Below are 14,022 nucleotides of genomic sequence, written 5' to 3'. Positions count from 1 at the left end.
CCACATGTATTCTCGGTCATGGTTGGTCTGTCTTTGGCCATGGTTTGTAGGTGATTGGTGGTGCTTTAGCTGCTAGAGAAAAACCCTTGCAAGAATCCACCAAATTTGAGATGTCTAAATCCATATTTGGCCAGTATACAAAACTCCGCATAAGGCTTTTCATCCTATTCTTCCCTGGATGTTCTGCTTGAAAATCTCTTAGTATTCGTTTCTGTAAAGTTTTGGGTATAACCACCCTTTCACTATATACTAGTACGTTGTCACACAAGGAGAAAATGTCTGCTATCTGTCGATGTTTTTCCATGATTTTCTGTTTTGTGGAGCAAAAGAATTCGTCTTCTTGGGCTTCACATTTTATTTCATGTAGTTCTTTAATCACGTTAAACATCAGATTTTTTTATCTCACTGTCATTTTTTAAAGAAGCGATCATAATATCTTCTAGTGGTTCACTTTGACTTGGAATTAGCCTTGACAATCCGTCAGCATGACCAATTTTTTGTGAGGGGAGTTAAAGTTATAGTTAAGTAAGATCGTACCCCATCTCAGCAATCTGTTTGCTGTATACACAGGTAGTCCTTTCTTCGATCTGAAGATAGTTAGGAGCGGTTTATGGTCAGTTTGCAAATTAAAACATCTTCCATGCAAATAACGATGGTACTTTGTTACTGCGATTATTATTGCGAACGCTTCCTTATCGATCTGCGAGTAATGTTTTTCCGAAGATAATAACGTACGTGATGCATGTGCTACTGGTTTTTTGCTTCCATCCGCATTCTGTGTAGTATGCAAGCGCCTATGCCATGAGAGCTTGCGTCGTTAGCAACTATGATACCTAATTCTGGATTGTAATATGTAAGAGATAGGTTGGACGTCAGTGCAGTTTTTATTTTGTTGAATACCTCCTGGCATTCAGATGTCCATTCCCAAGTACTGTCTTTCTTCAAAAGTTTGTAAAGTGGGGCCCGAAGATTATACATGTTGGGAATAAATGACTGGTAATAGTTGGTGAGTCTTAGAAATCTTTGCAGTTCAGCGACATGTTCTTTATTGCAGTTGTCCTGTCAGGATCTGGTCTCCTTCCTTCTTTGTCAATTATGTATCCTAGGTATTTAATTTCTTCTAGAAAAAATTTGCACTTTCCTTCCTTAACTTTGAACCCGAAATCCTGTATCCGTGAAAATACTTTTAGTATGTGCTCTCTATGTTGTTCCTTGGATTTGCTGATGATAATTATATCGTCCAAGTATGCAGTTGCAAAATCGAGTCCGTCTAGCATAGTATCCATTATTTCTTGAAAAATCGTCAGAGCGACCTTAACTCCAAATGCTAGTCTCTCAAATTTGTATAAACCCCTGTGGGGGTTTATGCAAAGTAGCTTTGAGCTATTTTGCTCAACCGGAATCTGAAGATAAGTCTTACTGAGATTGATCTTACCTTCGTTCAGTTTTGCGAAAATCTCCTTGGGACTAGGCAGTGGATAATGGTAGTCTTTCAAGACGGCGTTTAGGCCAGTCGAAAAGTCAGCGCAAACACGGATTTCCTTCAATTTCTTTTTGACATACACGGTAGGAGCTGCCCATTAGCTGAATTCCACTTTTGATAAGATGCTGGTCTTGATTAGTTTGTCAAGTTCCTCATTAATTTTCTCTAGCAAAGCGAATGGTACGTTCCTTTTTTTCCTAAAAACTGGTTCAGCATTTCAATTTCAGTTCAAATTTGGCTGTTGCTTTCCTACATTTATCCAAGCCCGCTGAAAAAATTTCAGGAAAAAGCTTTTTTAGATCCACTTTAAGTTCTTTTTTTCTGTAGAAAACGATTCTACTTTTTGGCAAATTCTTGAGCACAAATAATTTCAGTTTTTTCGTTGTACCATTAAAAGTGACATTTGTAGTTAGCGCTCCTTCAAAATTTATTTTTTCTTCAGTTACCGTTTTTGCTGACTTGCCAGTTTCATGCATAGTCGGCCTATTTAAATTTCTCCACATCACTAAATTTATTATTGATAAGTCCGACCTTGAGTCTAATTTAACGTCCTTGTTTATGCAAAGTAGACATATTTTCGACTGTTATTTTCGTCTTTTTTTTTTTACACAGTGGTCACCACTTATCAAGGCCCGGAAGCCACTCAGGGATAAGGGTTATTGCAAGTATGTACATTACGTTAGTGTGAAGATTTGATGAAGTGTTTACTTAAGGGGCCGTTCATTAGGAATTTGTTAACGTTGGACTTGAACACATCCAAGTTGTAGTCAGGTGGGAAGCAGGCAGACGGAACAGAGTTCCACAGGCGTGCAGTTCTAAGAAAGAAGCTTTGTTCATGGAATCCATGTTTTGATTTAGGCACAGATAAAGAGTGGGGGAAATTTTTCACAGTGGATTCGGCTAGACGGGTGTTTTTCGTGAAAGATTGGCGAGGGAGGACCAGAGATTGGAGTTCAGACGAGCACCTGCCATGGAAATAATGATAAAACAAGGATATGCTCGCAACGTCTCTTCTGTGGGAGAGAGGTTGCAGGGTAGAGAAAAGGGCACCCCCACTAAGCCACGAAGTCTATTTTGTACTCTGTCAAGACAGGATAGGCTGTTTTTAGCAGCTCCTGCCCAGATATGGCAACAGTATTCCATTCCTTTCTTATTTATTCTTGTCTGTTGAACCCAAATTTTACTTTTCTTCTGCCATTTGCAGTGCGAGCTTTTGGGTCCTAGTTTTTTGCAATTAAAACATTCTTTGGCGCGAAAAGGGCAATCCTTTGACCAATGCCAGTTTCCGCTGCAAAAACAAGGGGTTGAAAGCTTCTGGGTACCTTGTCTTTCGTGCTTAAGTGGAAGATAGCATTTAGTTTCCGTTTTGTTTTGTGGAGTGTACCCCTTAGTTCTTCTGTATATGTTCTTTATGCGTGCAATACCATGTTCTTTGAGTCCTTCTTGATACTAATGATGCTTTTTTCCAGTTTTAACAAAACTCTTTGACAGATCTCAGTCTCTTATCAAAGTTAACCCCTGGACGAATATGAGGCACTTGAAATCATCGCCACTCAATTCTGACAATTCAAAATCGTCACAGCATTTGTTAACAATCGAGGCGAAAGTCAAGTTGTCCACATCATCTTTTTTCGTAAGATTCAAGCATGTCCACCATGTATGGAACAGCGACGATTTCGAACTAAATAGTTCAGTTAGTCGTTTAATGGTTTCCATAAACGTCAGATCGCTAGTCTTTTGTGGCAAGATATAGTCGATGAATTTGTTGTGTTGCATAGCCCCTAATTGGCTGAGTAACAAACGGAATTTTTTTTGGTCTGCCAAATTTCCACAGTCGATATTGTACAGATCTTCATACCGTCTGAAATACGTTTCAAATGTTTGATTTTCTTCGGGACAGTAAGTGAAATTATTTATTGTACTTAGTAACGCACTCTGGGAAAACGCTGTATCGCTCTCTGTAGCTTGATTCTTATTCATTAAAACTTGGAGTAGTGTTTCAGTTCTCTCTTTCTGTTCTGTTTGCAATGCAAAAAGTCTGTCATCAGCTCTCTTTTGCATTTGGATCATTCTTTCTTCTGCCTGCTGTAGTCTATCATCAGCTCTTCTTTGTTGGTCCGTTTGAAATTCAATTAGACGGGTTATCGTCTCTTTCACATCTTCCATTGTGTCTCTTTATTTTATTTTCTTGAAGAGAAAAATTGTTTTATTCTTTTAAGGGTATTTGTAACTTAAACGGAAGTCACAGCAAGGGAAAACTTTTATAATTTATTGACTGGTATACTCTTCAGTAGCTTTAGCAGAAGTGCAAAAATTATAGATTAATTTTGCATACACTTATTTTCTTGTTGACCCGTGTTCCTTTTATCTCTGATATGCCAATGGTTCAGAAATGGGGACAGATTTTTGTTTTACCGTAGAGAAAAAAAAATAGTACAATATACAATATACACCATGCAATATACAACGTGAAATATACAATATTGCACATACAATGTAAAATATGCAATACAATATAAAATATACAAGTGCACTTGTGTTCAGCAAAGTTACGGTTTTAAAAGTTACGGTTAAAAAAAAAAAAAATTGTTCCGGGCTCCAGTTTTCAATAATAGATATCATTATGTGGGCAGTATTTTCCTCACTCTGCTGGCAAGCAAAAGTTTAACCAACCGAAAAGTGCTTGAAAAAATTGACAGGTGAAAAAAAAAAAAAAAAAAAAAAAATAGAAGGTATCATTTCCCTTCAGTGTGTGTGCATGCCGTTGCAAAAAAAATGGGTTGGACGAAAAAAAAAAGAGAAAAACTTTTTTTTTTTTTAAGTCATCAAAACAAAAAATGGCTTCCCAGCTCGTAAAAAGAATATTTGCCTTTTTCACACTGTCTCTTTTCCTTTTCCTCTCTCAGTATAGTTCAAACAAACAACTAGTTAGTCACAATAACCACTTTGTCATAAAACAAGAATTCATTTCCCAAAATTTCCATAACAAAAAAAAAATCTTCAACATAAAGTCCATATGTAATTTGCATAAACAATTGCGTCGACCCGTTCTACAGAAAATTAAATCAAGATTGCTTTTTTTTTTTCTTCTTTCTTTTTTAGCAAGCATGAAAAAAATTCTACTTACAATTTCTTTGAGTAGATAAATTTAAGTGTAGAATTTTATGCTTTTTTTATGTTGCAATTTTTTATCGTTGAACGTTTGAGATTTTGCATTGTAGCTTAAAGAATTTGCAATTGACTATTTTGTACAGCTGGAGAGTTGATGCTTTTGCACACGAGTTCTTTTTTCAAAAAAAAAAAAAATTTTTTTACATCCTTGTCGTAGTGGAGTCGGTAAAGGTGAAAGTAGGAAAACACGACAACTGGTGAAAATACGAAGAACATTTATATCCAGAACAGGGTAAGTAATATAGGAAGATTAGTAAGTCCGTGGGGAGTCGTCTCTGTACGACATCCGGATAGCTGTTATTGAGTGGTCTTTACCTGCTGCTTATATGGCTAATGGATAAGTCCATCTTAGTGATTATAAGGGTGTGTATGTTCCCACAACACCCCCCTCCCACACTTTTTTGTTTCCTTGGTTTCAGTTCTTTTGGTTTTTTTTATGAATTGAAAGGTTTTGCTGTTTGTTTTTTTGCTTTTACTTTGTAAAGTAATTTGACTGTGGGGGGAAGGGGGTGATAGTTTGGAATTTTGTGCTAATTTTTAGTTGAAATTTTGATTGTGAACTTTTTTATGTTTTGGTTTGTTGTTGAAGTTCTTTTTACTGTACTGGTTTGGCTAATGGTTATTTTTTTTTAATTCTTCAAGTATACTTTTTGTTTCATTCAAAAGCTTTGTGATGATATCAATATTGATATTGGTGGAGTTAGATGTTATTGAATGATGATTTGATATATTGGAATACTGTATATTTCTTTTAGTTATATCTGCATAGTTGGAGCTTTCTATAGTTTTTCTAGCTTTGATAAATGAGATGTTATTGGCGTACTTTAATTTGAGTATCGCCTTTTCTTTTTTCCAGATTGGGCGGACTTTGGAGTTGGTGTAGTGGTTTTCATGGCAGTTAGCACATTTGGGTTCTTTTTGGCAGTCATGGTGGGAATCTTTTTCACCACATCTTATGGCCGTGAACATTGGTCGTGATGGTGTCCATTTTTTTGACAGTTATGGAATCCAAGGGGATTTGGGATGTATGGTTCAGTATTGACTGTAAGGTAACCAATTTTGATTTTTTTAGGGATTATTGAATGTTAGAAAGTATGTGTTGATGAGTATAGTTTCGGAACCTTTTCGTATTTAAATTCTTTGCACATCTGTGACGTTTTGTGATCTGAGTTTTTTATTTCATCTATGGCACATAATGCAAGTTTAATGATCTTGATGAGTCGTTTGCTTGAGTGTTTCGTGTTTCGTAAATTTTAATGGTGTTTTCATCAAAAATTTTCCATTTAAGCAGTTCTTTTTTATTTTCTATTTGTGTTAATATTAATCGCCATTGTTACGTTTTCGTCATGGGTTGTTCACTGGTTGATTCCACTACTAAAGTTTGTATTGATTGACACTGATACAATGCCAGAGTCGGAGCTAGAAAGATCAGTGACTTGGGGATGATTTTTTTTTTTTTTCTTGCATGGATACATATTAGTTATATTTGTTTATTACATCTCTCCTGCTCCCCACCCGCTGCGGAGTCCTTTGTGGGAGGTGTTAAGGAGGAAACCTTTTTACCTCAACAAGACAGGGATACAAAAGGGGTATACTCTGCTTGTTGGTGGACCCAAGCATGTGTGGTACTTTCATTTATACTAACGATTCATTAAATAACCTCCTTATTAGAAAAAATGTTAGTCTCAGACATATCAAGTCCATTGTCCAACAAGATCGATCCTTGAGCCACCGCTTGCTAAATCCCTTTGTTGAGTGGTGTTGAGGGTGAAGGTGGATTTATGGTTGTGTTTGTTGGATTTAGAACTTGGCATGACCTACTGATTGATTGGAGAAGGCCTCTCCGACCGCCCGTCTGGCCGAGGTAAAGACCAAAGTGATGTGTTAGGAGGAAGAGGAGCTCATTCCCGCCCTCTGCATTCCTCAACCACTAGGATTCCATTCCAAGGTATTACAGGTCACCACCCACGGCTTACAGGTGGCCTCATTGAGGGACTTTTAACCTTTTCAGAGGATGGGGGGGGGTCGGTGTATTCTAATACCCTGCCAACAAGGCGAGGATAGGATATATTAACATATATAAGATTTGTACATGGCTTGGTTTGATTGTTTCGTTTTCTAGTATATCAACTCCCTTTGGGTTATTCAGTTATTTTGGAAAAAAGATTTTATGTTCAAGCTTTTTATATTTTCACATATTTATTTGTAGAGATTGGTTTGGTTTAGTAGGGAAGTAGAGGCAAGAAAAAAAAGGAGGGCAGGAGAACTGTTGTTTTTGTTTTGGGCTTCGCAGAACATGACTTAGTTGTGCAAAGCGTTAAAAAAAAAACAAAAAACAAAAGGGTGTTAATGTAGGTGCATTTACACCAGGCAGCCATTTTCCGGCAGCCTGATCAGGTTGCACCTGAGCTGCTGTTTTGGAAGCTATTTTCAAGTACAGCTTGAGTTGATGATAGCTGCTGTGAGGTGGCCTTCAATGCCTCAACTAGTTCTTTATTAGAGTAATGATTCCCTTTAGTTCTGTGTTTTCTGTGGTTTTTGGTTGCATCCACATACAATCTAACTGGTTCTGTCGTGGAGGCTGATTCAATCATCTTTCTGGCTTCATTAAAACTTGTTTTTTTGTATATTTTAATTCATTTGATTCAATTTTGGCAGAGAGGTGAGTATGCTGAATGGTTCTCACCACAGTTTGAGTATTTTATGTTTCCTTGGCATTCTGTTTCCTGGTGTTCATTACAGCTACATTTTGGGCATACTGTTTTTCAGGTGCAGTATTTTTTGTAGTGGCCGAAATTTTGTCAGTTTAGCCAGTGAAGTTGTCTGGAAATATATGTTTATACTTTAATGTTAATATATCCAATTTTTATTTCAATTGGTGGAGTAGGAGTATTGAAGGTTAATATGTATTTGTTTATTTCTTCTTATTGTAATTCTTTTGGTGTCTATAACTTTTGTTTTTTTTAGGTTTGTTTTTATTTCTTTTAGGGAGCAGGTGTTTAATTCTGGCCATTTGATGACTCCTTTTGAAGTGTTGAGGGTTTTGTGAGGGTAGGTTTGATGTTTATATCATGGAACTTTGCCCATGTTAAAATTTTTTCAGCACTATTTTTAATAAATACTTGTACAAGTAAGATTCCATTTCTTTTATTTCTTATTTGCTTTGTGTTTAAGTTTTCGTTTATAACTTTTTTTCAATTATGAATGTAGACATTTTGTTTATTTGTGTATTGTATTGCGATTCTAAGATTATACATTCAGGAAAGTTTATATTTTCATCTTCATCGCTTTCTGTATTTGAATCTGGAATGGTGTCTTTTGAATTTTTTTGGAAGTCATTTGAAGTGTTATTTTCTTTCATCATCTTACTCCCCACCCTCCTCTGAGCTCTATATTGGGAGATGGTTGAGGGAAACCTATTCGCCTAAGCATCTCAAGGATACAAGGATAATATACCCAAATAGTGAGTGTAGTTGCTTGTGATGAGTTCATTATTTCCTTGGCCCCAGCAAGGTATAATAAAGGGGTTTGTTGTCAATAGCATCTGGTTTCTTTATCTGATTGGCCCTTGCTATGGCTTTCTAATATCAGCATGTGTGCGTGTGTGTGTGTGTTGTTTTGTACATGTGTTTGTGTGTGATGTATTTGCATTTTTCTTTTTGTGTGGTTTACTGTTATTAGGGCTTGTCATGACTAGCCGATTGATTGAGTTGGGTCTTTCTTACTACCATTCTAGCCGAAGTCAGGAATAAAGTGGAGTGTTGCAAACTCACGGCCACTTGGATCTGGGTTGTGAGGTGCTCAACCACCAGGATCCCATTCTAGAGCATTACGGATCACCACCTACAGCCAACAAATGACCCCATTGAGGGTATTTTACCCTATGCAGGGAAATAGTCAGTTTATTCTGGAGCGTCACCAACATGTGTAAAGTTTTCATGTTTCAAGTTCTTCCAGTGTTGCATTTTGTAGAATGTTTTTATTCTTCAAGCTCTTTGTATCTTCAATCACTAGTTTGTAGTGTTTGGTTTGGTTGTTTTATAGTGGATTTTTCCGTTTTTATTCCCTGCCCTGCCGAACATGAATGAGTTTTGCAATAGAAAAGCGAAAAAGGTTACAGTATTAATGTTTGGTACATTTTAAGTTAAGACACCAGTCGGGAAATGGGAGAGATAGAAAGAGAAAGAGGGAATGGAAAGGGGGGGGGTCGCAGAACATAATTAAAGTTTTGCAAAAGGAAGTAGAAAAAAAAAGCATCAATGTTAGGTGCATTTTGTCTCAGGAAGCTAATATCTTTAGACAGCAGCTTGATCTGGTAGCACCAGTTTATTTCAAAGAATTCAAATAAAAATAGTAATATATAATACCATTCGGTATGGACCTGATGATGGAAGACCAGATAAGAATGAAAACTTGGGATTTATAAGACCAAAAAATCCGACCTTGATCACCCTTTGGGATTTGTGGCATAGTAGATAGAGCTGTTGAATCTCTACAGTTCCAGATGAGCATTGTCTGAAGATAGTGGTTTCAATCCTACTCAAAGCAGGTCAGAGGATTAGTTGGCCAAAACGTGGTGAGACAACTATGGGAGGCAGTAATTACTGAGGATACAATTAAGAGACTCAGCATTCCTATCCAGTCGCGGTTAATCACCTGAAGAAGGCAAGAGTAGTTGGCCGAAACATGGTGAAACAACAACTATGAATAAATAAATAAAAGAGATATTCTGTCATGATTTCTCCCTTGCCTATGATTTCTCAATCAAATTGTTGATGAACCCACTACTAATGCTGATGGACAATTTGCAAGCCTTCTAAATCTTTTTTCTGACAACTTGTTTGAACTGTGCTCATTGTCTGTTCTGTCTCTGCTGGAATCCTCTGACAACTCAGTTGTCTCAATTAAGATTAAAACAAAGTGTAACAAAACCTCAGATGTATCTCTCCATCTCACTTTGTATCGCTACTTATTGGCCGACTGTGACAGTTTCTATAGATTTATATCAAAAATACTTCTATGCTCCATGTTCAAAAAAAAAAAAAAAAAATTCCTTTACAGCATCCAACTTAACAGATTGGCTGTCAGGATAGACAGCTATATACACTCAAAAATTGCCAACTGCAGTACACCTCTGAATGTGCCTCTACCTTTGCACACAGAAATCACTATTTTAATTGCTTTAAATGAAACAGATGTTTGGCAACTAATGCAGCTTTTAGGACTGCTAGCAATCACTGCAAAAATGGTTACAAAAAATGCTAGAAAGTCTGACAAGCCTAAAGTAGTTGAGTAGAGGCATGCTTCTAATGAGTTTTGGCACCTGAACAGATATGTGTCTTCTATCCCACCCATCATCAACAGACCTGAAGTGATTATGCTAGCACCTAACAAGAGAAAACTCTTTGCTTAAAACTTTACATCAAACTCAACCCTGTGTGATAAGGGTTGCCTACCCACTGAATTTCCTCCCAGGACTGAAAATACTCAGTGCTTGAGTTGTTTCCAGGAAAATCAAGAACCTTGATTCCAGCAAAACAACTGGCTCTGTCCACATTCGAATCATAGTGAAACCAAAACTATATTTACAAAATTATTTAAATGTTGCCATAAGGATTTCTATGCATCTTAACACCTTGGAAAACTTCAACAATCTGCCAAGTATTTAAAAATACAGGGGATTGGTCTTCTGCATCTCAGTACAAACCAATCAGTCTCTTGTGCATCATGAGTAAGATGCTTGAGTCTTTGATAAATAGATTTGTCAACCACCTCAGCAAAAATAACATTCAATGAAAACAATATGGTTTTTGTTATGAGAGATCAACAGTTGATATGCTGACAGTAATATCACACAGGATCAGTAAATCGATTGATGATGGCTTCATTTCTAGAGCAATAGCTCTTGGCATATCTAAAACATTTGATAGCGTTTGGCATAAAACTCTACATCACATGGAATTGCTGGAAATGTCCTCTCAACCATTAAATCCTTTCTCTCTGATAAGTTCATTAAAGTAATCATTGATGGACAGAAATCTGAAGCTCACAGTATTAATGCTGGTGTACTTTAGGAATCCATCTTGGGCCTATTCTTGATCTTCATCACTAATCATATTCTCCAATAATTCTGATTCTCTCTCCTCCAATTTGGAGTATGTGGTAGAATGGGTGAAAAAATGGCTAGTTACTTTTAATGAATCCAAAACCAACATTCATATCACTACTTGAACCCAGTTTAGATGAGCGGCTCTTGTCTTGAGAAAATCTCATGGGATTGATATTTGCCTCTGACTTGAAATTGAACACCTAAATTAGATCCATTACCAAAATGGTGGGATCATTCTACCATTCCAGAAAGTATCTCACTCCCGATGCAATCCCTTACCTATACAAGAGTCAAATATGTCCTAAGATGTACTGTCACCACATTCTGGGTGGAGCTCCTAAGAGTATCCTTTTTTGCCAGTCAGGGTACAAAACTACTTCATAATTTAGAGGTCTTTTCCACCTTCCTATTTATTACAGTCTCTACCTTATCGTTTAGGGCATTTGACTGATCTATACATGCTGCAACACATTCACAAAACATACTTATCAGCTACAACAGTCATCAACAATTCCCCTCACTATCTGTGCTTAAAACTAAACAAAAATTCCATAAGTAGAGTTTCTTTCCTAGAACTGTCCGTCTCTAGCACACAATACTGTGGAGTTACTTACCAGCTGATTATAACATGGTTATTTAATGTAAATCAGGTCCTGTTAAGCCATTCTCTTAAATAAAGTTCTACCCTAGTTCCACCATTACTGATCATCTTGTTTCACTATCTACTTAACACTTATAAACTTATTAACATTATTAACATTTATTAACCTTTATCATAGAGTGGCATCCAGGTTTTGATAAACAGTGTGCTATCTAATAAAAAAAAAAGAACAAAATTAATAGACTATATAAAAAGAGAAATTATCTGAAAAAATTGCTCCAATTTAGAAAGTTTGACAGTAGTATATAGCAGTAAATAATTGTTCCATACATTTGTACTGAAACTTTACTTATTGTTAAATGTGCATTCATTGCAGTAATAGTTATGAATATTTTTTCAATGTTGAACAAAAAATTATTTAAATTATTGTTATTAATGACTGCATCTTATTTTATTTGAATAAGGAATAATTTTATTTTGCACTGCCATTAAGATACTGACGCTCATTTTTATTATCTTTGGACTTTAAGATTCAATAGCATAAGTTCTTACCTTGGAAGGCCACCAAAGTCCCATTCAGAACAGATGTAAGGGCCTGGTCTTAAAATGACATAGATGTTCAAACTTTGTGCCAATTTAATAAACTGCCTGCCAATAAAAAAAAAAGTAAAAAATTAACCAAATCATCTAACTACATAAAGAAACTGCAAACATATTTTCATAATTGAAGATTCTAAAGTATGAAGAGAAATTAACAAATGGTAGAATAAATATTTATCAAAGTAAAATAGGTTTGGAAAACGTTCACAGCAAAACTCACTTTACTATCATAACAAAAATAGAACAAACTTTCCTATCTTTCTCTGTGTGCCTAACATTGGATAAAATTTCCATGAGTACAGCTTCTTCAGAATGACTTTCCATCTGTAGAATATATTGTTTATTACAACCCATAAAATGGTTTGCTGTGAATACAGTCCTCACTCCTCCCGTAAACCCCACTATTGAAGTGAGTAATCTTTTTACCTTAATGTTCTGAATTGCAGTGTTGTCATGTTTTCATGTTTGTTAATAAATTCTTGTCGTTTATACTTGTTGTACGTTTAGTAATTATTAAAGCTTAGAAACTTGGAAGAACCTAAACCCGTACCAACAGTGGTGACCCCAACTAGCAACATAGAATACGCAAAGCAACGTTTTTTTATGTTTTGATAACAAAAGGAAAATGCATAAAATTAAAGTTTATTTTTAAATAAAAATAATCCATAACATAAATCCCGGCGTCAGAGTAGTTAAAAATAAATAAACAAAACATTTACGTACGTAAGTTAAAAATAAAAAAATAAAAAATAATGACTAGTTACGTTTTTGTGCCGAGATTTATTTTATACAAGTATCGTTACCCTTTCATCGGGATATTCACATTTTTCTCGCACAACAAATATGGCCGACCGCGTCTTCTTCAATTTGCACGCGGTGCCAGTCTCGTGATTGGCTGATGTGAACACTACGTCACACTTCGTCTTCCTCTTGCGCTGTCCCTACTATTACTACTATACGGTGTCATCTAGCTAACTGTCGCTATAAATAAATAAATAAGATAAAAATAAGTAATAATAATAAAAATCATAAATAAATGTGAAATGGCATCGCCCACATTCAGTCTGATTCCAACGGATGTATGGAATGACCCTGCTTTGTTTTTCGCTAGATTTATATTTTCAGCAGAAAATGATATCAGGACAGACTGAAAAGTTTTGCCATGTGGCGACTATATTACCTCAGGATGTTATCGTCGAGGTGAGAGACCTAATTATATCTCCTCCCACGGAGAAACCATATGACACCCTACGAGAAAGAGTGACAACTGCTGTGTCAGTTTCAGCACACAGGCGAATCTCACAATTATTAGAACAGGAAACGATGGGGGATAGCACGCCGCCACAGTTTCTAAAGCGCCTGCAGAAGTTGGCTGAAGGGACAATGGACAATAATATTGTCAGACACATCTTCCTACAGCGCATACCAACCGAGTATAAGGTGGTAATAGCTGCACAAGATGAATCTATGCCAGTGGAACGAGTGGCTGAGATAGCCGACCATATTGCCGATATAATGTCGACACGGTCGGCAACGGTGGCTGGCGTTCAGACATCGGAGAAAGACAAGCTACTAATGGAGGGACAGACCAGATTGGAAGCTCACATGAACAAAATGGCGGAGGACATCGCGAGACTTACCCTCGAGAATAAGCAAAGGCGGGGGGGGTGCGCACAGCTACTCCAGAGAACGGAGGCAGGATAGGACCATTTGCTGGAAGCACAAGAGATTTGGAGAGAAGGCAAATTCCTGTATCCCACCGTGTAGTTACAAGAGTTCAGGTAAAGCTTAAACCGACAGAAGAATGCGGCATCAACTATTGGTGCATCTCGTTCAGGCCACCTATTGTATGTGGTGGACAAAAACTCAGGTACGTCCTTTTTGGTGGACAGTGGGGCACAAGTGTCTCTCATTCCTGCGACTGCAGCCGACAAGAAATCCCCTTCCTGTAAATTCACACTACGAGCTGTGAATGGCTCGTTAATACACACATATGGGGAGAAGTATATGGACCTTAATTTAGGCCTGCATAGAACATTTACCCACATTTTTATAGTG

At 36.8% G+C, this 14,022-nt stretch overlaps 1 protein-coding gene across 4 annotated transcripts in view; it reads right to left on the bottom strand.

Moving 5' to 3' along the window:
* Positions 1–14,022, bottom strand: part of LOC145248972 (beta-galactosidase-1-like protein 2) — a 1,883,914-nt gene that overhangs the window by 1,396,700 nt on the left and 473,192 nt on the right. For 3 of the 4 annotated variants that reach the window (XM_080110785.1, XM_080110782.1, XM_080110784.1), the window contains exon 4: positions 11,917–12,012. The exons of the other annotated variant lie outside the window; for it this stretch is intronic. In XM_080110785.1, coding sequence (XP_079966911.1) covers positions 11,917–12,012 — 96 coding nt within the window. The remainder of the gene's footprint in view (positions 1–11,916; positions 12,013–14,022) is intronic. 4 annotated transcript variants of the gene reach the window in all.

Source organism: Euprymna scolopes, chromosome 27 (assembly GCF_053919585.1).
Source record: "Euprymna scolopes isolate OS-2025 chromosome 27, ASM5391958v1, whole genome shotgun sequence".
Classification (NCBI taxonomy): domain Eukaryota; kingdom Metazoa; phylum Mollusca; class Cephalopoda; order Sepiida; family Sepiolidae; genus Euprymna; species Euprymna scolopes.
Note: the sequence above shows the minus strand (reverse complement) of the source record. Positions and strands in the feature narration are given on the sequence as shown.